We start from the raw sequence: 24518 nt of genomic DNA on the forward strand, positions 1-24518 counted from the left end.
CTGACCTTCTCAGTGAACTGACAGGAGAAATGAAAGGGAACAGCAAAACTATGACTTTAAACTGGCAATAATAATATTAATATTAATAATAATATACCATCTATATACGCTAAATCCAGTATTGTAAAAAATACTATTTTCCATAAAGGGTTGTGGAGGTGTCTAAACCATCCCTCTGGCATTTTGAAAAACGCAGCTGATTGAACTCCTCAGATCACATGGCTACAAGCACACAGATGAGCTACAGTGGATGGGATGTAGGGCCTGCTCTCATTTGTAACCTTTCTTACATTCTGTAAATTTTAAATAAGTCTGTGGTGCTTATTGTGCAAAGAAAAAGGCCCAATACCAGTCTGTCACAACCTGCAGACCAGCATGTCAGCTCAAACAGGTTTGAAGGAACAGTTATTAATGCAGATTTTATTCAGTTCTCTACTGGCAGGAGCCTGAAAAGAATCTTTCTTATAATCACTCCTGCAAGATGGATCATTGATTCCATCACAAGCAACTGGTTTTACTTTCCACAAGCTCTCAGACTGTCTGTTATCAAAACAGCAGTGACCACCGTCAGCTCATGTCCCCTTAATTGAATCAGACTGCTGATAGTGATAAAGGAAGTTCCACTGGCTGCACTCTTTACACGAGACACGTTATTGCTGTGGTGCTCAAAAACGTTAATCCTGCAGACAGACAGCCTTGCTGAACCAATACCAAGAAGTAAAATTAAATTAAACAATAAGCACAGGAGCTAAGCATTAAACTTCTATCTCTGCACAGTCATGGACTGATTGGAATGTAAATCTTTGTTTCAAACAGCTTAAAAAGAAAAAAATAATCAAAAGTGGGACAAAAGTGAATCCTAGCCACAGCAAGAGTTGTTACTGAAATAATATTAATTGCATTGCCATTCATACAACAACAATAATAAAAATGTCTTCAGTAGTGTTCATAACCATTTTTACGTTTCTGAATACTTATCTGAAGCTGTGAGAATTTTTATGTCTTATCAGGCACAACTGTGAAAACCCTGGAGAATATAGTCATGGACATGTGATTAAAATGAGGTTCTCCCATCGGATCTTTTTGGTAAAACCATGCAACACAATACTGTTCAAGTAGCCCCTGCTGCCTCGGACTCGCTCCAGGGTCCCAGCCTCCTGACATCTCTAGGTCCCTCCCGGAGGTTCTGTCACCAGGGCGCCTGCCCGCTTTGTTACCGTGGCGCTGGCCTGTGGTGTTACCGTAGCAGTGACCTGTGGCTTCCACTGCTTCCTGCCTTTCTTCTTTCCATTCTTCTTCTCATTCTTCCTTTTCCCTGCTGGAAGAAAGAGCCTGTGGTCATTTCTGGACACAGAGCTCTAACCTGACTCACATACACGCGGACTGTACCTGTCTGTACCTGCCTCAGCCTGTCTGGCCCCTCTGGGATCTCAGCCAGGGTAACCACACACTCTGTAGAGCAGGGTCTTCAGCCTGGCCCTGCCAAGCCCCAGGCACCTTAGTCTCTTAGTCACCTGTTTCTAAAGACTGGCAACACCAGAGAGCTACTGATGAAGCGTGCAATTAACAGAACTCTGGTCCTTGATGGGTGAAGATTATTCAGATTTCTTGTCCTAAATGACCTACAAATTGCCTAATGTAACACATCACCTGTTCAATTTATCACAATTGAATTGTTCCATATGTTGGTGACCTATACATCCTGATGGATCTGGACACCTGGACCGCAGGTGGGCCAACACGTTTTGGACACAGGCTCATTCTCCTCTGGTCTCTCATCTGATAGCAGAAAGAGCCTCAGTTTCCAGTCACGCGGGATGCTGGACCCCCCAGAGCCCCCAGAGCCCCCAGAGCCCTTCCGCGCATGAGGGACGCCACCACAAGAGTCTGCTCCTGATCCAGCTGAAAAACGAGAGCGTAGCTCCCTGCGGTGCGCTGACAGACAGTGGTCCCCGAGATTTATGGATCTGAAAACAGTTTGGTATTATGAGACGCTTCCTTGAGATATCGGTTGCGGTCGGGAGAGAGGAAATCCTGAACTCCCAAAGAACTCTCCCAGGAGACCTTTGGGTCTGTTTGCATTGAGCGAAGCCAAAAACAAAATATGTTTTTTAAAGAGCCTTAACAATAAAAATGAAATAAAGACTCATTAGGGCCTCTTGAAGGGCTTGTGGTTGAGGAAGGGAACCTGGTTGCAGTTTGTCATGCTGCTGGCCGTAGGTCTGTCATGCGATTCCCATGTGCAGGGAGGGGCTCAGGCTCCTCATGAGATGATGAAAGGGCTCCCCATGTGTTTCCAAAAAGCGTCCTCAGGACATTTAATCATAGATAATTAGGATTTATTGTCGTGATGCTTTGCCTTTTCTTTCATCCTTTTTACCACATAATGGAAGACGACTTTCCACAACACAGAGACCCGCTTGGCTCTCCAGCCCTCAACTCCCGTTGGCTGCTCGGAGCCGGCTTCAGGTCAGCAGGGTCCCGAGCTGGCCAGGGAAGCCTCTCTTCATGGAATCAGGAAAATCCCGCCGGATGTGACGGAAATTACGCAGCCTAACAGAAACTACACGACAGATATGTGGCTTTCAAAAGACAACAAAGGGTTTGTCGTGAGCAAGAAGTTGGGAAGCATTCCATTCCCTTAAAAAAGGTTCCAGTATTCTCAAGGAATGCCACTGCATCAGTCTGGACATCTGCCCAATCACGAAGGTCTCTGAAATTTCATTCGACACAGGCAGCTTGGGTTTCAAAATGGGAAAAATAAGAGCTAGGATGCAAAGCACTCTCGGAAAAACCTTCTCAGGATTACTGGAGAAATGACTCTTTTAAAGATTGCAAAAAAACCACCCTAATGCGTCACCCATCAGTGGAATGTTTTAAAATATTTTTGCATAAATCTGCCGCTATGTCTGTTTTTGAAAAGGAGGGGACTGGGCCATCGGCTACACATTCCGCCTCCCCGCCTCCCAGGGAGGGCCCAGCCAGGACTCCAGCCACCGTCACAGGCGCACCAGGTGGTGCCTCACACATGTGCACTCCACAGGCACGGCTCTTCTGGGCAGAGAAACTTCAAATTTAATTCAATCGAATCAATCAAAATGCAAAACGATGGACCGCAAGCACATGGAAGTGCAATTGAGAACATATCTAGGAAGGACCATTTGACCATCCAGTGCTAGCTGGATAGCTTTGAGCTCGGACAGCAGGCCAGGTACAGTAGCTTGCTTTTACTCCTGGTATGATTTCCAAGGTCTTGCCTGAACTCAAGACTACTAGAACACAATTAAAAAATAGAAAAAAGTCCCAGTATATTAGCAAATATTCCAAAATCTTGTATTATAACTACATGTAAGGAGACATGTTTTCTGAATTCACAAAAGAGAAAGAATTATCTTCAAAGTCATAACTCTGCATTAATGTTCCCTTCAATCCTACCATCTTCCTACAAGCCCTGAGTATAATACCTCCTTCCTGCACTGGTCTGAGCTGCAGCAGGGACTATATACAGCTGGGCTTAGGGCAATCACTAGTAAAGAGGCTCTTTTAGGGATTGCATGGTGTAATTTGTGAGATATATCTAGAATACGTTTACATTATGGTCTGCAGCTATTGTCTGCAACCCTGCACTGCAGACCAATTTGAACAACCATTCAGTACAGATTTTGGCAGCTGATGAAGACCAAAGAAACAAAAACATTTAGGCTCACCCTGATGTTAATTATGGATAACTTTTTAAAGAAAGAAGCAGTCTGAATGAATCAGCTGGCCTCGATTCTTGGTAATCACTCCTCTGTTCTCCAGAGAGGTTTCTAGGGAGCATGCACTGACAAAGCCTACCACGTAATATCACTTAGCTGACTAATTCACAGCTATCATTATCACCTATTATGTGGGCACAACAATGAAGAACTCCCACCAGGAAACAAAGGGATTGGTAATGACCCTTTTCTTTCAAACTAAACCTAACAGAACAAAACACAGGAATGCTTAATGTCAGGGGTTCCTGGGATTGTGGCTATGGTCAGTCACCGGCAGGGTTGCATTGATGCAAAATCTATCACCATCATCATCATTCTGTAACTGCGTGTTTCTCCTACAGTGAACCAGAAAGTGGAAACTTTGTCTCAGGGAGGTCTGTAACAGGAGCGCTCACCCCTCTGCTCATCTGGCCTGTATTAAACATGATTTTGGCATTTTCTGATGTGAAGAGTTTGGTTTGATTGCGAGCAGTTTGCAGATGATTGCAAAGTAAATGGGGTCTAGCTGGGATTCTTCTGTGCTGAATTGCCTCTCTGTCAGACGGGGGGCAGGGAGGGGATCTGGTGTCTGGTGGGAGGGTGTAAACCAATATCTCTCTGACCGCTGCAGACCACTCAGGAGGAAGGACACTTTGAAGAGGTAAGCAGACAGGCTAAGTAGAGGTGCCAAACGCAAGGTCCAGAGGGAACCCACACATGCACACATGCGTTCTCTTGAGCCCTAGTGGGGTTAATTGCAGACGGCATTCTTCAAAACGATCAGTGGGCCTCACTTTGCCTCTGATGTCTGTACTGAGGAGCAGAGGGACTCTCACACCTCCAAGACAGATTTAGTTCCAGTTCTGCAAAAATGTGTAAAATAGTAGATCTTACAGGAAAAAAATGTAGAGCTAAGATGGTTATCAATTTTTTTTTTCTAGGTTGAACAGGTGGAGCACATTTTTATAGTGGAGAAAGTCTCAATGTCCATAGCAGTGAGGCAAGCTTACAGCACACAGCCTCCCTGCTTGTAAAATCTCCTCCACACCATACTTCCCAGACCTGTGTGCAGTGTGTGTGCTGTGACAGCTGTGGGCATCAATGAGCTGCGCTGTCTGTTTAGCTGGATTATAAAGGGAGGCCTCTAGCTGAGCGCCTACAAGACCCTGACACACTGCCATGCTGGCGAGTCAGGGGTCACATCCATTTATAAAGCTGAAAAACGCCACTTCCTGCCTGGAGCCCCGACCGACTGCGTCACCCTGTGAGCACTATGAGTAACATCAAGGGAGCAGTCTGTAAAACCAAGAGTAACTCCTTATCATAACAAATTCTTCACATTGTGACTCTTAAGCCTAACACCTCCAAGTCGAATAAAAACTACAGTATATGCGCCAGTTCATGCTTACTACCCTACTTTATTTGCATAGGTTTATCGATTATTTTTGAGAAGTGCACTTAAGTCTTTTTTCTCAGCATTGCTAATTGCTGATCTGAATGCATGTGCCTCAGAAGCCTGTAAAAAGGCGAATTAATTTCACCGCTCTGTGCTGCAAGCCTGCTTCTGTTATGAGCAATTAGCAAGCTTTGTGACACATCCCAATAAGAAAGTTAGTGCCCTGAGAATGGGGTGAGATAGTGAGACTGTCAGGCCAGATCCAGGTCAGGCCATTAGGTTGTCAACAGCTTGGAAGCCAAGGAAAAAGACTCATTCCACATGGGTTTCATTAACATGAAATGTTTTGGTTACTGTAACTGATTTGCTTATTTAAGATCAGTGTTTTAATGTTGTTATAAGGAAAGTATGGTTTGAGACTGCTTTTGGACTCCACTTAAGAAGATTATACTGTACTGAACACAGATGTCGAGTTAACCAGAGGTTCGACTAGATTTCACCCTGATAACCTCCTGTAATTAAAATCAGTAAAGCCGTGAAAAAATGTAACAGCTTAGGCTGTGACCTCAGGAACTGAAGACATTCTGGGGAATCTAAGATTTTTAAAAAACTAATTAAATACCAATTAAATTTTAAAAAATCATTCATAAAATCGTTTCCAAAACAGAACAGTTAGCTTGATTATTCTCCCAATACACACATGTAAGTGTGTATTGCGAATATACTCATACATACAATATAAATTGCCCTGTGCAAATATTTGAGAATGATCAGAACAACAACGGCCAAGCATTTGGGCCTTAATCCCATAACTCCCAGAATGGGATCTGTAAAGCACTAGCATACCAGACTTTATCTTTGCATGCTGGGAAAGTGTCTTTTCAGGCAAACACAGAGGTTGCAGGCAGTTTTTGCCACAGTAAAGAAAACAACAGTAGGAAGGACAATTCAGGTCACATGAAGCTACTGAACCAAAGGGATTATTTCCACATCTAGAGAGGGAGCCCATTTGTTCAAGGACATCAATGACCATCTAGTGGAGTCAGTGAAGTGTCCTCTGTGTTCGAGCATGTTGGAGGGTAACTATCCCAATATCAGAGGTATCCTGAATACTGTATATTTGGTAGGGCAAATGTGTCTGACTCGCTGAATATAGCTCTCTCTCACACTTTATGTGCAACACAAACCCACACACATATATATACTGTACAGTATATACAGGTTTTAAGAGGAGGTTAAACCTCAGTGAGCAAATGAAGTAATTAATTCAATTAACAAATTAATTACCTGAAAGAGAAAATGTGATTTTGATGCTGCACACAGGGTTCGATGATTCAAAACTCAATTGTTCCAGCGTGTTTCAGACAAAAGTCTTTCCTCAGCTGTTAAGTGAGAAATGTAATCACAGTGCCGTAAAGATTAGATAACTGCAAGATTACTGCACTGTAGTTACATTTCTCTCTAACCAGCTGAGGGATGTTTGTCTAAAACATCCTGAAACAAATTATATTTGGCTATGACATCACTACCTCCTTTTCTTATTTCAGCTATAGGATATCCATATACTGTATGTGAACTGAATTTGGATATTTATATATTGTAGTTCTATCAGGGAAAATTGCTTTCAAAGGCAACGTAAGTGTTTTTGAAATGTTACTCTGTAACCAGGATATCTGACATTAAGCTTTTTACAGCTTAAAGCTCCCAGGACTCCTGGTTACAGAGTAATCCTTTCTTTCTCCTGAAAACCGCAAAAGAATCTGTGGAGTGGAAGAAAGAAAAATAGTGACAGCTTTCCTTTCAAACCCCAGATTTACTGCAACCTTCAAAGCCTTACTGTCTACGATGAAGCTTTAAGTAAATAAGCGAAAGGACGCTCTCTCCTCCCGCCCCACATGTGCAGGACACCTTGGGCTGCTGCTGCTCGACAGCGCACAGCCTGCGACGTGTCTCCTGTCTGCACAACGTTCCCACAACTCCTAATGAGCTATAGCAGAATTAGAAAGAGAATGAGTTATCCATAAAAAGGGGACAGAGGTTTTTGCTCCTATTCCACTTTTTCCAATGGGGCCAAGAGGTTTCAAGCTCGGTGTCATTCCCACCCAGATCAAAAGAGGTTTGAGGCATTTTCTCTCTCTGTGGGCAGTTCACAGCCAGGACTGAGGCCTCCACATCAGACGTGATTGATGACATAATTAAGCGTTGACAGACATCATCCAAAATTACACTATAAATCCTAAAGGCGGGATACAGCAGATTTGCTAAAAACAACAATAAATATGCTACTCTAATGGGATTGTGGTATTATCAGATTTCTGCTGGTATCCTATCTGTGGCAGTGAGTCTGGAGAGGGAAGCAGTTTTTTTAAAAAACGCTGTGATGGGAGCAGGAGAGAGCAGAGCTCTTCCATGACATGCAAGCTTGTTAAGAGCAGTTTACATGCAGCTTAACATCCAGAGAGCTTCTTAATGAATTAAATAATTCCTCTTTACTTCTGCCCTTATTGATAAAGACAGGAGAAACAAGCAATCATGTTCAAATACTGTTTGCAGTGGTGGGGGACCACATACTGTAGCTCCTTGTGTAATTGACTAGTCCAGCCAGGGAGCTGGTTTGCTTGGGCTGCTTGAGTTATTAGCATGAGAATGTAGACCCATGATGCCTTCTGATTGGCTGGGCAATCAGACAATTAGCTGCTCAGCTGGCAGCCTCCAGCCCTTAATCTAGGCTGTCATGCAACTCTGCCTCTGTTTAGTTAGGACTTGTGTGTTCATGAGATTCTCCTCTTTGTCCAATTAATGCAGAACCCAGCTGGTTACAGAGGCAAAAAGGTGTATTCCTATATAATTGCCAGCACACTTGGTACAGAATTAAGCCTTGAGGTCACCGTATATGGCTTGGTAACACTTGTTATTCCACAAGCTCCGGTGCTGTCCGTACCGCTGCTCAGAACCTTTTTCAGCTCCAGTTAGTAACTGCGTAATAACAGACTGTATTTTGCACAGCCATAAATGTCAGGTCTGATTCTGTACCCTGAACAGATGACAGACTCCAGTCAAGGCTGCTTTGCTGTTGTGTAACTCTATCTGTTGACCAGGGAACCACTGTTTGGTTGCCTGTTGAAAATACTTCTCGAATGTTTACATTTGGAGAAAAATCATTGAAATTTTTTCCAGTAATTAAGGCAGGGTGAGTAAATACTGGCTTAAACCTCAGTTACTCTAAGCATAATCTAGTTCACATTTCCACAGCGCAGCACAGCTTAGACTGTTGCATTGCAAGAGCATTAGGGGATAAACTTTTGGAAGATTTTTAAAACCATTAAACTGGGGCTTTCCTGGGAACCAGTCTCTCTGGAGCAAATGAACTCTTAGTCAGTTTGGTGCTGAACCACCAACAGTCTTAGACAGGCCTGCAAGATTTGATGCACAAAGTGACATCTACAAGAGCTGAAAGGGAATTTAAAAAGCCTTGAGGTGTTCCAGATTAACATAGTAAAAGATCCAATATAATGTAACTGAGTGAAACCACAGCTGCAGTGAAAAGCAGAGGAATCTGAGGTCGCTTGGAAAGGTTTGGAAGTATTGGTTTGGACTATTGCTTTGAGTTTGGTACTGAGCAAGGGTTTCAAACACAGAATTTTCCCATCTACAGTGAAAGAGGGTGAAATGTCTCGCAAGGCCACGCTGGTGTCCCTGAACTGGATGAGAAATTTATTAGAGACGAAAGCCGTTGTCATGGCGTGGAAGTTAAGGGGTTTCCCTTGACACAAGAGCCAAGGTTTTGTATTACTAATAAATGTGAAATAGAAAAAAAATCATCTGAAAACAATATTAATGGAAATAGAAAATAAAATAAGATTTGTCTCATTCGAGAGCAATAATTTCAGAAAAATCCCAGAGTGTCTTTTCATCACACATGTTTGCTATTAAACTCTCATGATCGCTGCTCCAAATGGAAGTAACTCAGGTTGCGTTTTCATTTTTTCTTAATGCCACTGGACATCTGATCTGCCATTGATAATGATAATTGCGGCGAACAAATGCTTTCCAGCACAGCGTCGTCAGTGAGAAAAATACTTGTGATCTACTCAAACAGGAAAACCTTTCCAATCGAAGAAAGCAATATAAACATCAGTCATTTCTTTATTCTTCTTTTAAGCAGTTTTCAACATGGCATGGAGCACATCCATCCACAGAGCAACAAAGTCCTGGAGGCGGGCAGATGTTGAACCATCTGTGCTGACAGAGTTTGATTTTGGGAGCCCAGGCATGACGTGCACAACACTGGTGTTTCCACCCTGGGCAAGACATCATTATTCACTCTCCCTCTGACACTGGGATGATGCCAGTATGTGTCCATGCACCCCAACAGCACAGAGGATTTTTAGAAATATGAAATCAAGCACTTAATAATGACAATAATAAGGAGATGACTATCCCATTTCAAAACCCTTCCCCCTACAATCCTAAAATGCACATCAGCTTCTGCGCCATTGCATTCAAAGGCACATAAAGAGAAGTGTCCCTGCTCACAAATACTTAGTTTCCTAAGGCTTTTATTACTGATTGTTGCATCTAAGCCTCAATGATGTTAAGCATTGTGCATATGGTATGTATAAGACAATAATGACTATGGAGAACTTTACGGTAATCTTGTAAAATCAAAGAACAGATAAAAAAGGGATCCAAGATTTTTGCACTCTGGAACACTGATGAAGGCCATGTGGGCCAGCAACATCAGATTCTAGCCCTTCAGAATCAGCCTTTTCTTAATCATCAAATGTCTTCTAGTGGTGGAGTGTGAAGGTTTTCCACTCCTCTTAGTGGGAAGCTGAAGCTGTCGGCCTGCATACCTCTGCCCATGACAGAGCTGCACCTGTGCGCTCAGCAATCAGAGTTGACCCAACTCTGCTCTGCCTCAGTGTCGTCTGCTCTCTGCTCCTACCTCCAGGGCACCTCTTCTTCAGCCTGCACCTCCTGGTCTCGCTCTGCGGGGGGCAGGCTGTGGCCTCGTCAGGACCCCTCCTGGACAGCTCTCTGTCCCTGCTCTGTGACCCCCACCTCTGTCCACAGCTCTGCTCGTTGTGGCTGCAGGGGCTCCATTCACCCCAGGAGCCCAGCTCACACCCTTCTGAAACGACACACCCAGGACAGCAAAGACTGAGAAGACTGAGCCACCCCAGTCTAGACAGAACAAGAGCTCTTGACCTCTGGGGCCACAAGTTCCTCCAGTATCCACACCTTCCAAGCTTACAGCTTCCTAGCTGGAGTGATCACTTGCTTAGTCTGCACTAGATATGTACGAGGTGATGATTAAAGAGACTCGTTGAACCCAAGTTGACATCCCTTACGATAAAAACACATGCCAGTACATTTTAAAAGCCTGCTATATCAAGTTACATAACTGAAGGAGTCATCATAATGGCTCCTGCAAACTGCAAACCTGTCTTATAACTCTAATGGGAGGGTATCTGCTTATATGAAAGGTTCATAGCAGTTACAGAAAGCTGCTGAGCTAAATGACAGCTGAGATATTTCTGGCAGGTCAACATCAAAGCCAGGGGACAAGCACTTACCGACGCAGTCCGTCAGGTGAGGAACAGTGCCTTCCGGGCAGTCGCTCAGGCATTTGCCTTTAAACAGCAGGAAACCTCCTTTACATTTCATGCAGAAATCCTTGCTGAAACACCTCTCACAGTTGGAGGTCTTGCATTCTAAGAGAGACAAAGAACTAACAGATTAAACATCGATTTCCAGTGCTTTTCAAAGCAGCAAATTTCCTAAATTGCCAAGAGTCCTTTGCTCTAGTGTAAAAACTTTACACAAGAAGACATAAGCCCAGGCATCAACTTCAACGTCAGGAGTGAAATGGAAATATGCTGTAAGAAGTATCTCTGTACATATAACAGAAAAGCTGGAGTAAGGAGACACTCTGGATCAGAACGTAAGAAAGGTTATGAAGGAGAGGAAGCTTTTCTGCCCATCTAGCCCTTTAGAAAGTTATCTAGGATCTCATCCAGCTGGTTCTTGAAAGAAACCAGGGTATCGGCTTTGACCACATGGCCATTTTCCCACAGCCCCGCAGGTGGACAAGTGCCTCCTGTTCTGGGTTTAAATGTAATACGCAAATAAGGAGCAACACTGAGCTGTGAGAAGATCAGTGTTGAGATCTGAACCTGCTTCTCCTTAAGCAATTATGCTCAACACACTGTGCTTAGACCCCTGGCTATCATCTAATCCTGAGGGGAAGCCTTATACTGTATATTGAAACCTGTCGAACTCGCATCAACGCAACATTTGCTGATGACCATCAACTAAGTCATCACTGGAATGCGTGAGGTGTATGATGATTTCACCCATTAGCTTCTGTTTAAAAGTAGTTCTGAGTGAATTACAATATAGGCTACATCACACACCACACTGAAAATAAATTTATATAAGGCAGCAGCCTTTTTTCAGTGCAGAATTCTGGTCTTCTGGCACACATTCTCCAGGAGGAAGCCAGCCCCTTGCCTGGTTCCAGTAACATGAAACAGATTCTTTGACATATTTACTATGTGAGGACTGGACACAGAATGCAGTGTAGCTGCTCTACATTTTAAAATTCTCACTACTCCTTTCGGGACAGAAGTGCACGTGTGTCCTGTGCCGAGTCGAGATGCAGTCTGGGCGGTCAGCCCACTGCGACTGGCCAGGTGCCCCCAGGCCTGGGGAGAGCGGAGGGCCTCACTGTCGGCGCAGAGGCAGGTGTCTCTCTAGAAAGCCATCTGGCTGTTCTCTTCATTGCTGTGCTGGTGTGACACTGCGGTTACAAGAGCTCACTAATGAGCAGGGATTCTAAACCGCAAAGGGTTCAATCAAAAGTACTTGGCGACTCCAAAGAAAATAATCAATAATTGAATTTAAATGAAATAATTATTACATTAATTATTTTCAGAAGATGGTATAAACACCCTTAAGCGTTCATACCCAGATGATTGTTCCCATTATACACACTGTGGGTTTAAGACTGCAGCACTTCAGAAACACAGTGCAGCTGTGCAGCAGGAGGACTCAGTAATAGACTGCCCCTTTTCTGTTTTTCTTTCAGGAGATGATAACACACCTGACAACACAAAAGCCTCTATCCAAAAGCCTCTATTAATGAAGTAATTCAAGGCAGCCTTGATTTAACAATTAATCCACACACACAAATTAAACAGTAAATTAACAGGTATGGGTAATCTCACATATAGATAATCCCATGTGTAGGTAATCTCAGGTGTAGGTAATCTCAGGTATAGGTAATCTCAGCTGTAGGTAATCACAAGTATAGGTAATCACAGGTGTAGGTAATTTCAGGTATAGATAATCTCAGGTGTAGGTAATCACAAGTATAGGTAATCACAGGTGTAGGTAATCTCAGGTATAGATAATCTCAGGTGTAGGTAATCACAAATATAGGTAATCACAGGTATAGGTAATCTCAGGTATAGATAATCTCAGGTGTAGGTAATCACAAGTATAGGTAATCTCAGGTATACACTGTAGGTAATCTCAGGTATAGATAATCTTAGGTGTAGGTAATCACAAGTATAGGTAATCTCAGGTATAGGTAATCTCAGGTATAGGTAATCTCAGGTATAGATAATCTCAGGTGTAGGTAATCACAAGTACTGTATAGGTAATCTCAGGTATACACTGTAGGTAATCTCAGGTATAGATCTCACTAGTATAGGTAATCTTAATCACAGAACTTAACCTACCTCTGGTCAAACCAAGAAGGCAATTAGCAAGTGTCAAAACCATTTTAAGACAAGCAATTAACCTTAAAAGGTGTTTTGTTGCAATTTTTCATGCAAAAAAAGCAAAAATGGAAATGTCAAAAAGTGCCTGAAAAGCCTAGCCTTAATGACATATTAGACAGCAGGGTCCGCTGTGTAAGAAAAGCGCCGTGTGTGAGGAGACCCGAGACATGCCCAGCGAGCCTGCGGTTCGCAGCAGGAGAGAGAAGCAGACTTACTGATGCACCTGTTCACGTCCTGGCCGCGCAGCCCGAAGTGTCCGGCGGGGCAGGCGTGGAGGCAGGAGCCCTGCTGCCGCATCCCCTCCCTGCGGATGAACAGGAACAGCTTTTCCGGGCACTTCAGGCACCCGTTGTCCCCCGAGCACTCCAGGCAGCCCTTACAGTCTTCTGTCACGTCCCTGCTGGCTGAAGAGCACAAGGACAGCATCACGGCCTGCACAGAGGACAGGCCAGAGCGCACTGCCACCTGCTGGCTAGCACTGTGTCCCTGGAGGGGCAGCAGCACGGGCTGATCTCAGGTCCAGAGCCAATCACAGCAGCATAAGCAAGGCTTTGCTCCAGTTCTGACTGGGCCTTCACGGCCTCTTGTTGCTGGGCAGTGTGGATCAGCCCTTTCCAGCTGCTTGTCATTTTCTGCTTCTACAGACATGTGTTTTCAGATCCTATGGGACCATCTTACAACTTCTGCCGATTCTTCACGCTTAATCTGTCCAAAACAAGGGGAGATAAAAGCTGTGCTCCGAGTGACGCTCTTTCAATCGGTGCCAGACTAATAGCAGAGCCTGGCAGAAACAAGCCAGAGTTGTCACGGCTTTATGGGCGGCAGAATCACCTCTAAACCTGTTGTCACAGCACTGAAATGGGGCTCCACACAACAAGCTTCTGCGCCCTCAGTGTACAAACGGTATCTGTGGATTTTCCCTGCTCCAGAATGACTAATGGGTGCAGAAAGTGGAGAGAGAATCTGGTATAACAGTCCAGGCCCATGAGCGCATACAGATGCATAGGTCAAGATAAGTCTGCTCCTCCTCTGTGATTGTTTCACTAAATGGACCAGTTGCACCAGTATAATCTGCGGATCTCATGCAGGGAATGTATCTGATTCCTGGGTGAGGAAGCACTTCTTTACCCAAAGGGTTGTGGGATTAATGAAGAAGCTACCCAGCCATGGTGTTAAAAACACTCTGGCTTCTTTCAAGAAATGCCTGGAAAGGACCTGTTAATCAATTAGATACTAACTACCAGACAGGCCAGACAGGCTGAATGAACTCCTCTTGTTTGTAACCTTTCTTAAGTTCTTAATCACTATTTACTCCAACTCTTCCGTCATAAACACAACAATATTTTTTACAGTATTTTTACATTTCACCTCTCACCTGTCCTAACTGAAAACGGGCTTCACGTTGTCCTGTTTGATACTTAACCCTAACTTAATACTTAATACTTAACACCTGAAGAAGGCTCCACGGCCGAAACGTTGTGTTTTCTTTCTTCTTTTTTTCAGCATGGAATAAACCTAAAATTTACACAAGCTTAGTTTGCTACAGGTTCACAAGGAAATTTTTAAAATGAGAACTATCCAGTATATATCTCCGCAGAAACTAATTCCATATGGCAGCGTCTCCACTGGGGATCTGTATTTAAGATCATCTACACCCAACTGAAATACGCATATTATACAGTACAATCCAACATCTCCAAATGCTGCTCTTTTGTTCTCTGCACTACAATAATTCAAAAGTACATATTATTTGGTGAAACTTTGATGTGAGGAGCCACCAGAGGCCAGAGCTGCATTGAATACTGAGGCGGTGACGTACTGCACTGTGATCAGGGGATAAAGAGCACAGCCTGCCAAGCAGTCTGCAGGCTGATGGCTGCCTGTTCTTGTTTGCAGACAAATATGTGGAAGGCAAAGGGAAAACAGTTAGCATTACACAGGCAGATGATAGACAACAGAACAAGCACTTACTTCTGTCTATATTTATGTATATTTGTGTTTTAAAAAAGCCCTGAGGTTCAATTTCTCTGTTATATTATGCAGCCATTGTAAATTAAAGAAATGATGAACCTCTGAGAGGCCTCTGTCCTTGCCCTAATTATCCTGTGGGATCCGCTGGCCTTTCCAGTGTCCAGTCTACTGTGTGATTTAAACAATGATGCCGAGGGAATATATAAAAGAATAAAGGCTAGGTCTTTACTGTCCACTTAATGACTAGGTGGAGGCGGACAGCTTCTCATTTAAGCCCTTCACTTCAATCTTGAGACTGGCCCACAGAACTGGACCTCCACCTTTCTGTGAAGTAAGGCTTCCAGAATTATAATTTTCAATGTTGCACCAGTCTGTCAGACAGACCTCCGTGCTTTCAGACAAAGTTTTACTGTGATTCACAGAGGGACTGACTCCTGCCTCAGCACAAATCAAACTTCCATCGCAGGCTCTATTTGTTTTCCTGAGCCATCCTCCTGACAGGCTTGTCAATGCCCACGTGACACTTTCCTTTACCAGGAGAAAGACACCACCCACAACAGCCTCCAAGACATCTTGGCACCATTTTATTTTTAACTCTCACCCATTCTCTAGTGGTGTTTTCCAAATAAATCATTTTTTTCCGGAGGGTCCTAACATCTAGCAAATGGAACAACCCAGCCCGAATGGGTTCAGAACTTCCCTAGGCTATGCAGATCAATATTTTGATTCAGTTCAGGCATTTTCTGTTGTCAGCAATATTTAACTGACAAATATTAAGATGCTCTATGACCTTAATCACAAGCCAATAATCACACAAAATCTAATCGATTCTGTCTTAAGCCCACGAAGATGGTCTGTTTGAGATAGCTGGTGTGTGCTATAGTCCAGTGATGTTGATGAAACCCTCGCTCACAGCACAGGGAGTAAAGAATTAGCTGTATGACCCCCTGTTCTCACACTGGACTGCGGGAACACCAGCTTCGACTAAATCACAACTTCCTCATAACCTGCCAATCGCCAGTGATGGACATATTTTGTGGCAGTTCTGGTGGCACAGACACATTTTATGGCAAGCAGACAGAGAGAGTACCTGATTAATCTAGTGTGACTCCATCATCCACCACACCCAAACTCAGAATAATTTTCACACCCCCCTGGCCCACACACTGAGTCAGGAGTGGTGTCCTTCAGAAAGCCCTGATACACACAAGGCCTCATACTCAACCCCAAGAGCCCTGGCCTCTCTTCTCTACACAGAAAGACTGTGCTGCTTTCTAAGCAAGGTAACTGCAAGGTGCTTGTCACATTTATCCAATTTGAAGCCACGTTGTCGTTATGTTCAGTGTGGCTCCTCAGCTCGAGGAGTGTGGTTTCTGACCGGCTGCTCACACTCAGCTGAACTGCACTGTTATTAGCACCTGATGCACCGTGTTCAGCACAAGGGAAAAAAAGGCGTGCGAGAATGACCTTTTACTCATTCTATGTGATTTTTTTCTGTGCAAAAGTTGAGGAATACAGCACAGGCATCCTGCCCTGTAATTTAGGAAGTAAACATTACTCACAATTTCTTGTAAAAGGTTGCCCTTAATTTTGGCATCAGGGACAGACTAGTAGCATTCTCAGTAATGAGATAGTGTTTATGGTTCTGTCTAAGAAACATTTCCATTTTCTCACTCAGAGAAACGTCAATGGCATGTGTGTTCTGTGTCTGTGGAGGGGAATGAGTTATGGTGTGGTGTGAGCAGGCAGTCTAGGTGAGGTGCTCTTCCTCACCCCTGACCTCCAGGAGTTCAGTCAGACCGTCAAGCTTCCCTTCTCTGTGGAAAACAGACAGAAACAACGTGACAGATCCCTCCAGTGAAAAAATTACTCGAAACATAATTGCTGAACAATGGAAATGTTTGTGCTTTCCCAACACCATCTCCACAGGGAGGGAAAGGGAGCATACGAGCTCTGAAATATCATTCTCCTTCCTTTCTCAGCGTATAAAATAACTGCAGTTATTTCACTGAAGATGAAAAACATTAAATCTTTCATTTCCCCTGTTTCCGCATGTTTGACTTTAATTAACGGTGGCTTTTTCCTACTCATGGAAATCCCCCGAGGAAAAGAAAAGCAGGCATCCACGACTACAGGGGTACCTGTGTCAGCTGGTAATGTGAAAGTCCTACATTACACTACCTAAAGAACGTTTTTACTAAGAAACGCATAAGGACCGAGGAGCATTTCAGAAAACTACAGTATGTTGCTTGGAAGGGCAGGAATTTCGCATGGCGATATGAAGGGCATTGTGCCATGAAAGTCTTTCTGACTGTGCTGAGGTTGTTATCGTAAAGGACAAACACGAAAAAACAGAGAATGCCTCCAAACGCTGTAACGCTGGTGCGGTAACAGAGCTCTCAGCACGCAGCAGGCCCGTCGGCCGCTGCAGCGACTGGAGCTCACAGTGTGTACGCGGGTCCTGTTCTCTCAGATCCGCTTTCCTGGCGCAAATCTCCTCCTTACGAGCAGAAGGAACCTCTTCTCACTCCGCAAAATGTGTTACTAATGAAGCACAATCCTGTCTGCTTGATTGAGGGGGTGGGGGTTAGCCCTGAGGAGGGCCAGGAGATCCTGCAGGAGCAGATCCACGTGTTTCTCATCAAAACCCCATCCTGAGTCAGGGCGGAGTGGGAGGGAGCCCCTGTCTGAAGATGGGGTTCCTCAAGCGTCCCGCTGACTTGCAACCCTGCCTGCTCCTCGATTTTATTTGTTGTTTTATTACCAGCCTGGGCCCGAGCTGCAACGTAACCGTGTTTATGTCATAACCGAGTTTTAATCCTGGCCAATTTCACTTATTTTGTTTCCCCATGACCCCAAATGACCCGTTGTCTGAGCAACAGAACAATAATCCATTGCAAACCCGACGTCTCCAGTGGTTTGCTGTTGCAGTCCTAACAAAGTCATGCTGTCTTTATCTCATCTCTTTAATAAGAGCAGACTGCATGTGGCTTCTACAACATCAACACGTTCTGCATCTTTTAGGTTTTAAGGGAAAAAAAATGTTTTAAACGTTTCGGCAAAAATTACACTGATGATAAAACTCCAGATTAAATTTAATAGCACATGCTCTGCTCCAAATAATGATTCCCAATTTCCTTTTTTGATAAAGAATATGCTTTGGCATTACTGCGATATTGTAAAAGCTTTTTTTCATTTTAACTATTTTTATTTTATTTTAACTTCAACAAAAAGAGGGATTTTTCCATAAAAGGAATCATACAGAAAACGTGTAATGCTGATTTTGTACTTAGGGTACATTTTTTATACTCTGCTTGTGTTTAAAGTTTATTCCTTAAATGCAAATTGATATTTTCCAAATTATGTTAGCTGCTTTGTGGCAACTGAAACAGGAACTCTGATTCTAGAGGAATGCTGTCCTCCACTACAGAAAGGAATTTTACACTGTTTTAAAAATACTTCTTCCAGCAAGCTAGCACCACAGCCTTTATAAAAAGGGTTTATTAGACTATGCAATAATGAAACTGCCTTGTTTACGATTCATGTTCCATGACTTTATTTCGTCAATCAATTTATCCTTTATTATTTCTAATACCAAGAGCTGACAATTGTTTGGAAGAACTCAATTTAGTTAGTTACAGCAGCTGTCCCACATTACGCAACATTCTGTTGTAATAACTCTATTTTAACTCGTGCTAAAGTTTCCTTCACCAAACATAATTACGAGACCGAATAATTGAAACAATATTTGGAGGACAGATTTCTTTTTTTTATGATTTCTCTTTCTTCTGTTTTCTATTTTTTTTTAATTCACTTCCTTAGGACTGATGTTGATAATGGGCCTTTTTTTTTCTTAAATTACAGAGGGCTGCAGTTTCGAAATCTCTTCGTGTTTATGTTAAATGAAAGTCAGATGACCATGCAGATTGCAGTCCACCTTCACTCTTACTAGGAGAAAGGAATTCTGAAGCGAAACAACAGCTTCAGAGCCCAGCATCGTCCCAGTATTATCCCTTATACTAGCAGGTTGTAAATGCAAAAGCCCAGCTGTTCTTCATGTTGTGGAATTCAGAGAGTGCTCCTCAGACAAAGACATCTCCATGTTGTTGCAATCTTTCGTTTCACAGGAGTAAATTAGCCTGATTCCATCATGCATGACATTAAGATGTGCTGTAAATACACAAGTTTCTGACTTGGGCATTGCTTGGAATAAAGATCCCATATAGGTCACTTCTGAAAAGGCAACTTGACAACTAGTTTGACCACTTGACAGCGGCTTCCAGAAAAATCACACCTTTTATCTTTGCACAAACAACTCTCAGATTTTTGTCCAAGTTAACAGAATCAGCTTGTGTCCCTCGTGTAATAACCTGGTGTTTCCACTGGCAATATGCCGTCAATACGTTTTATGACACAGTGGAAACTGAAAAAGATATTCCTAAGAATGGCACTAGAGCGTCCATTAAAATGGCGCTCTACTGCCACAGTCAGATCGACATCAACATCCAGGACTTTCATTTTCATTTATCAGTGTGTGTTTTGCACCGACTGCAGGAGGGGGAGGTACAGATGAGGGAAAAGCTGTTCCTCCTCTGAAGATAAACTGCTTTTGAAATGTCTCAGCGCCGTACAGAGGTGCAGAAATGGCAGTGTGCTGATCGGGGAGCATGAATCTGTGAGGAGAGCAAGATGACGTATGAAGCGTTTCCTTAACATTGCAGGTATTTACTGAATGATCACCTGCTGAGGAAAGGAGCAGCTGGCTTTAATTACACCTGACTGGCTAGGAGGGGTCCGGCCTGATTATAAAGCGAATGGTGCTTAATCAATCTTTCCCTAATACAAAACCAACTGAAGCTCAAAGCATTATGTCTTAATTCCTAGTTTTTGGGAACTATGGATTTTATTAAGGTGTTAAATAAAGCATGCTTGCTCAGTCTTAACTGTGGTTTCAATTCTTAAATATTGCATTTGTTCTTATCCCAATTGAAAGAAAGCCAAAACCACTTCTCTGGAAATATGTTCACCTGATTGTCTTTTTTTATGGGTGCAGATACAACCAAATTAGTAAAAAACACTAATATATTGATACATGGAATTTGCAGTTTAACACATTTTTAGATTATATGACCACGCATACATGTTTAGAGTGGCAGATTATAGACTGAAAAAAAAATAAAACTGAATTCAGGGATAGAAATCATTGCTGCTCAGGAATAACCAGAACTATCTGACTATGGGTCTGAAGAAGAGGCCGAACGGGGGGAGATTTTTCCAGTAGAATCACTGTTCTCATCACACAGTGAATGCAGATTGGTCAGCTGTAGTAAAACACTGCGCAACTCCAAAGAGCATAGCCTTTGCCCAGCAGTAGGACAGTGCTCTGATGAGCACACCAGAGACACTAACTGCAGGCCCCGAGGAACGCTGATAGCCCTGGCTCTCTCTCTTTCCCTGGACTCTCTTCTCAAGCTGCGCCAGAGACCTGTGCCGTCTCCTCAGCCCATAAAACAGAGACATGAAAGTGGGCTCCTACAAGTACTCCAGACTAAGAGCACAGACAATCATAAAACACCATCCTTCTAGGCAAAAGAAACAGAGTCTGACAGCAGGTCAGATATGTGTACCCTAGGAAATGGATCTCCTTTAGTAACAAGCCAAGCGCTCTTGGAAATGCACTGGCATTTTAACTACAGTATATTTCAAACGTCAACGCAATATGAGAAAAAACTGCAATTCTATCTTACTGTGTGCTCATTCAACAGGCGATCAATGTATTTTAATGGCCTTAAAGCTGATAGATGGAATTAGAATTTAGATACTCTGTACATATAACTAAATAGGTACAGTAAATAAAGTTGTTTTAACACTGAATGAAGTTTAATAAAGCTGAGAAGCACCCAGCTTGTAAACGCAAAACAGTTAAGTCGATGATAAAAAGATTTCAAAATGTATGTAAACTAGGAGACCCAGTTCTCTTGGTCTAAGCCCAGCCGTGTGGTTATTTACTAGTCCCGTGTCAAAGGCCATGAAAGCAAGCAGCCTGGAGACTGACAGGCTTGGGAGGCTTCTCCAACATGGCACGGGCTGTGTGTGCGGACATCCTGTCCTGACAGAGCAGCCCACAGCCTGCAAGCTCGTCACGCCAAGTCGCTGCGCTGCTCCAGTCCCTGGCGCGCTCAGAGTCGAGTCGCTCCACCCTCTCGTTTTCCTCTCTCTGCGCGACCCGTCCAGCGAGGATGTCGCCGTTTCTTCGTGGCACAGAGTTTGCGAGCGCACGACCGGACTCACAGAATAGGAAGCAGACCCTCTCCCGTGTGAGTACGTGCAGCCCCCCTTCCATCACAAGTCCTCGTCCCGCAGGGAGCAGAGCCACGCTGAGGGGGCAGCCATACCCGCACCTCTGCTATCAGAGAGCACTGGGATTCACATTCTGTAGTGTGAAAGAGCAGACAAATATTTCATGCCTAATCCAATTTAAGAGAAGTATGATCTACTGTGAGTACAGCCAGTCTCAGCCTTTCAATTTCTTCTCAGTAAACATGTGGTTCTGACCCAGTTTGGGGATTAAGGTCCTTTTGTAAGTGGCAAGTCGTATTCATACTAATAATACAACAACACTCAGCACAAGAGTCTCCTCTGTTTCCTCCCACTGACCAGTCTGTCTCGCCTGTCTCTACACCTGCCGCCAGCCCAGCCTGCAGGAATTCAACACCTTCTCAGCCCTCTCAGGGTTGTGGGCCGCCAGGGCGCCCAGCTGCGCGGGTCCTGAAGGAAGCCCAGTGAAGAAGACCCCTGAGTGTGAGGAAGACTCCTGCTTGTCCCTGTGAAATGGGCACTGCCCAGGTATCAGCGCGAGAGGGCTGTCATCCCTCACCATGTCACAGTTATTCTACTACCTACAAACGCAGGAATCAGACACACGGATTTCAACCGCTTTTGACATTAAGCATTAAGCACATATAGTCTACAACGAAACACTACAGAATTTGTGTGCTGCCAATATAATTTTTACAAACTTTCAAAACCAAATTATTTCTAAAGAAACCATTACCCCTTACAATACAATTCAATTCAATTCTCAATATATGGTATCTATGCAAAACAATAAGCACGTTGTTTCTTTAAATACAGCCACTTTTTCCTAAATTACTTTCTATGAATAGGCCAATGTGCCCGTCGTCTGTGCAGTAAAAAGTTATGGACCAAGGGTCTGTGTCAATGAGAAACGTGGAGATGAGTTTTTCTTTTTTAACATAAAAACAATATAAAATTAGTTCTATAAACCAGCATCACTGGATTACCTATTGAATTAAATCAGGACATTGGAAGTGATAAACGCATCTCACCCTATCGTCCATCATTTGTTTTTCTCATGAGAAAAATCTTCACATAAATGCTAAATTACTCCACCTCTTGGAGTTAAAAGAATAAAACATCACTGTTGAAAATTACAGAACATTTTTTGACATATTTAGTACACCCTTTCTCATTATTATTAAATTACTCATGGTTTAAATATTAACAGTTATTTTAAGGCACAGGAATAAAATGCTCATTTTTACAAATGATGGCATTACACTCCATCTATCTGAATTTCCACTGGTGAAGACTAGAGTATCGAAGTCAATTAAATAACTCATACTGTATTCCCCTTCTAATTATCAATGAGCCATAATAAACCTTCTGAGACTAAACATACAGCAAGTTAAATAAATTGCTTTTGCAAAAATAGATTAAATTTAATTAAATATATACTTTCTTCTTTACCTGTTGTGATATTTTTTGTTGGTTTTTTTTAGCGCCGTGAACAGCAATGAGAAAATGAGACATGTTTATTGACATTTTTTGATTATGAACACATGTATTGTTGCACTAGGACCCCAGACTAATGAGTACTTTGTAGGGGGTCAATGGTTTGGAAAGGAAAAACTACTTTTGGCAGGATTAAAGTATTTATTATAGCTCCTGCGATCAGAAGTCGTCGACTCGTTAGCATGGCTGTAGACAGCACAAACCCATCATGACCACCTGTAAAAGGCGCTTTATCACAGATCTCTCCTCTGATTTCTGGTGTCCGCGGCGCTGGGCTGTGCAAGCGACATCCTTCGTGAGGTACAACTGTTGGACCTTAACGGCGAGTTCACCTTCGCGTGGAAACATCAAAACTGACCTCATGATAAATTGCCAAATACGCACAAAATCCGTAGGGACGCAAAGCTCAGTCATGCACTTGGAGGACCTCCCGCACCTCACATCCACAATCCTATTCCTCCTCCTCGTTATCATCACACATGGGCTCTGCTAGCACCAGAAACAGTAACACCTTTTGTTGTATCGCTCCTTACCACTCAGCTTGCGTGAAGTCTGGCTCAGCATCACCGTACTGTTGATCAGGGTGAAAAATGCGAGAAGTCTCAAAGGCATCTGGGCTGACAACGACCTCCTCACACCAGGTTAGCAGAACATCAGACTCGGACTCGCCGCAGATCCCGCCGAGCAGCACAGCGCCTCACAGCACTGCGGAGCGACAGAGCGCCGGGCGGGGCGAAGTGGCATTCCTAAACCGCCTGCAACCCTGCGAAGCCGCACTTAAACCGAGCTGGGAAGGAGTTCCACTTTTACATCACTCGCCCCGTTAACCCTCCAGCTGCCTGGCATTGCGGTGTCTGCTGAACAACTTAAAAGGCATCGCGTCGCTGTGTTGTGTTTTTTTTTGTACTTCACCGCTATAACTCACCTGCTTTGATACGCCTCAGGTTTTCGCGACGCCCGTTTCGTTAACCGTTTCTAAAAGTGCCCCTACGTGCATATGCATTCGTTTTCGATACAGATCATTTTAACGGACAGTCCGTGCGGTTCGCGTCGTTTATTATTATTATGATTATTTTTTGCTTCAATTAGCTTTTTATTGTACCACTTTAACAGTGGAGGCTCCGAGAGGTGGCCGGCTGGGGCTGTTTCCATTGCATGCGAATGGTCGATAAAGTTATCAAAGACGGCGGACTGCGAGTGGCGGAGATGGTCTAAATTTTCATTGGATTTCTCTCGTATTTTTTCAACGTCCAGATTAATAACACGTGTCCCTCTGGGACATATGCAAAAGGATACAGTTCTGAAGCGCCTTTCACTACATCTGTGTGTTTATCATAAAATAGGAAAGGTTCACTAAAAAAAAAAATCAATGTTAACCTCAATATTTCGCTAAAGAAAATAATATCGATACCTCTTTGGGATTTTGCCTTGTGTTTGCTTTGTGTATTTTCAATTTTAAAAGTTAAAAACAAATTTAAAAAATAAAGTTTATATTTGTTTTGGAGGCATGTAACACATTCTTCTGATGGAAAAAAAAATACTCTGTTCAGATTCGGGTCGGTTAGTCTCTTGACCGACTTTGAGAACCGATCTTAACTACATGTTGACAGACCCGTGATTTTCTTTTCCTTTTTTTTAGAATCAACTGCTTGTCGATTCTGAAATTTAATTTGTGTTTGAATAAAAGTTTAACAATATCTGCGCTTCGTCCTAAAATAGTTAGGATTTTCTTCACCACATAGTGAAACGAAATGTAAGTTTCTTTTAAGTAATCTTAAATTAATAAGAAATTAAACAGTTTCATTACAG

General features: G+C 43.2%; 1 protein-coding gene across 1 annotated transcript; it reads right to left on the reverse strand.

Annotated features, from left to right (window-relative positions):
* Nucleotides 1–1166: 1166 nt before the first annotated feature.
* Nucleotides 1167–23321, reverse strand: rspo4 (R-spondin 4). Its single transcript, XM_088937757.1, has 5 exons — nucleotides 23243–23321; nucleotides 13139–13327; nucleotides 10713–10850; nucleotides 10082–10267; nucleotides 1167–1318 (listed from the first exon to the last, which is right to left on the reverse strand). Exons 1-5 carry the CDS (start codon nucleotides 23319–23321, stop codon nucleotides 1167–1169), a joined length of 744 nt encoding a protein of 247 aa, XP_088793883.1.
* Between the last annotated feature and the right edge of the window lie 1197 nt (nucleotides 23322–24518).

The sequence above is a fragment of the Atractosteus spatula genome, chromosome 19 (assembly GCF_055471065.1).
Source record: "Atractosteus spatula isolate fAtrSpa1 chromosome 19, fAtrSpa1.hap1, whole genome shotgun sequence".
NCBI classification, from domain to species: domain Eukaryota; kingdom Metazoa; phylum Chordata; class Actinopteri; order Semionotiformes; family Lepisosteidae; genus Atractosteus; species Atractosteus spatula.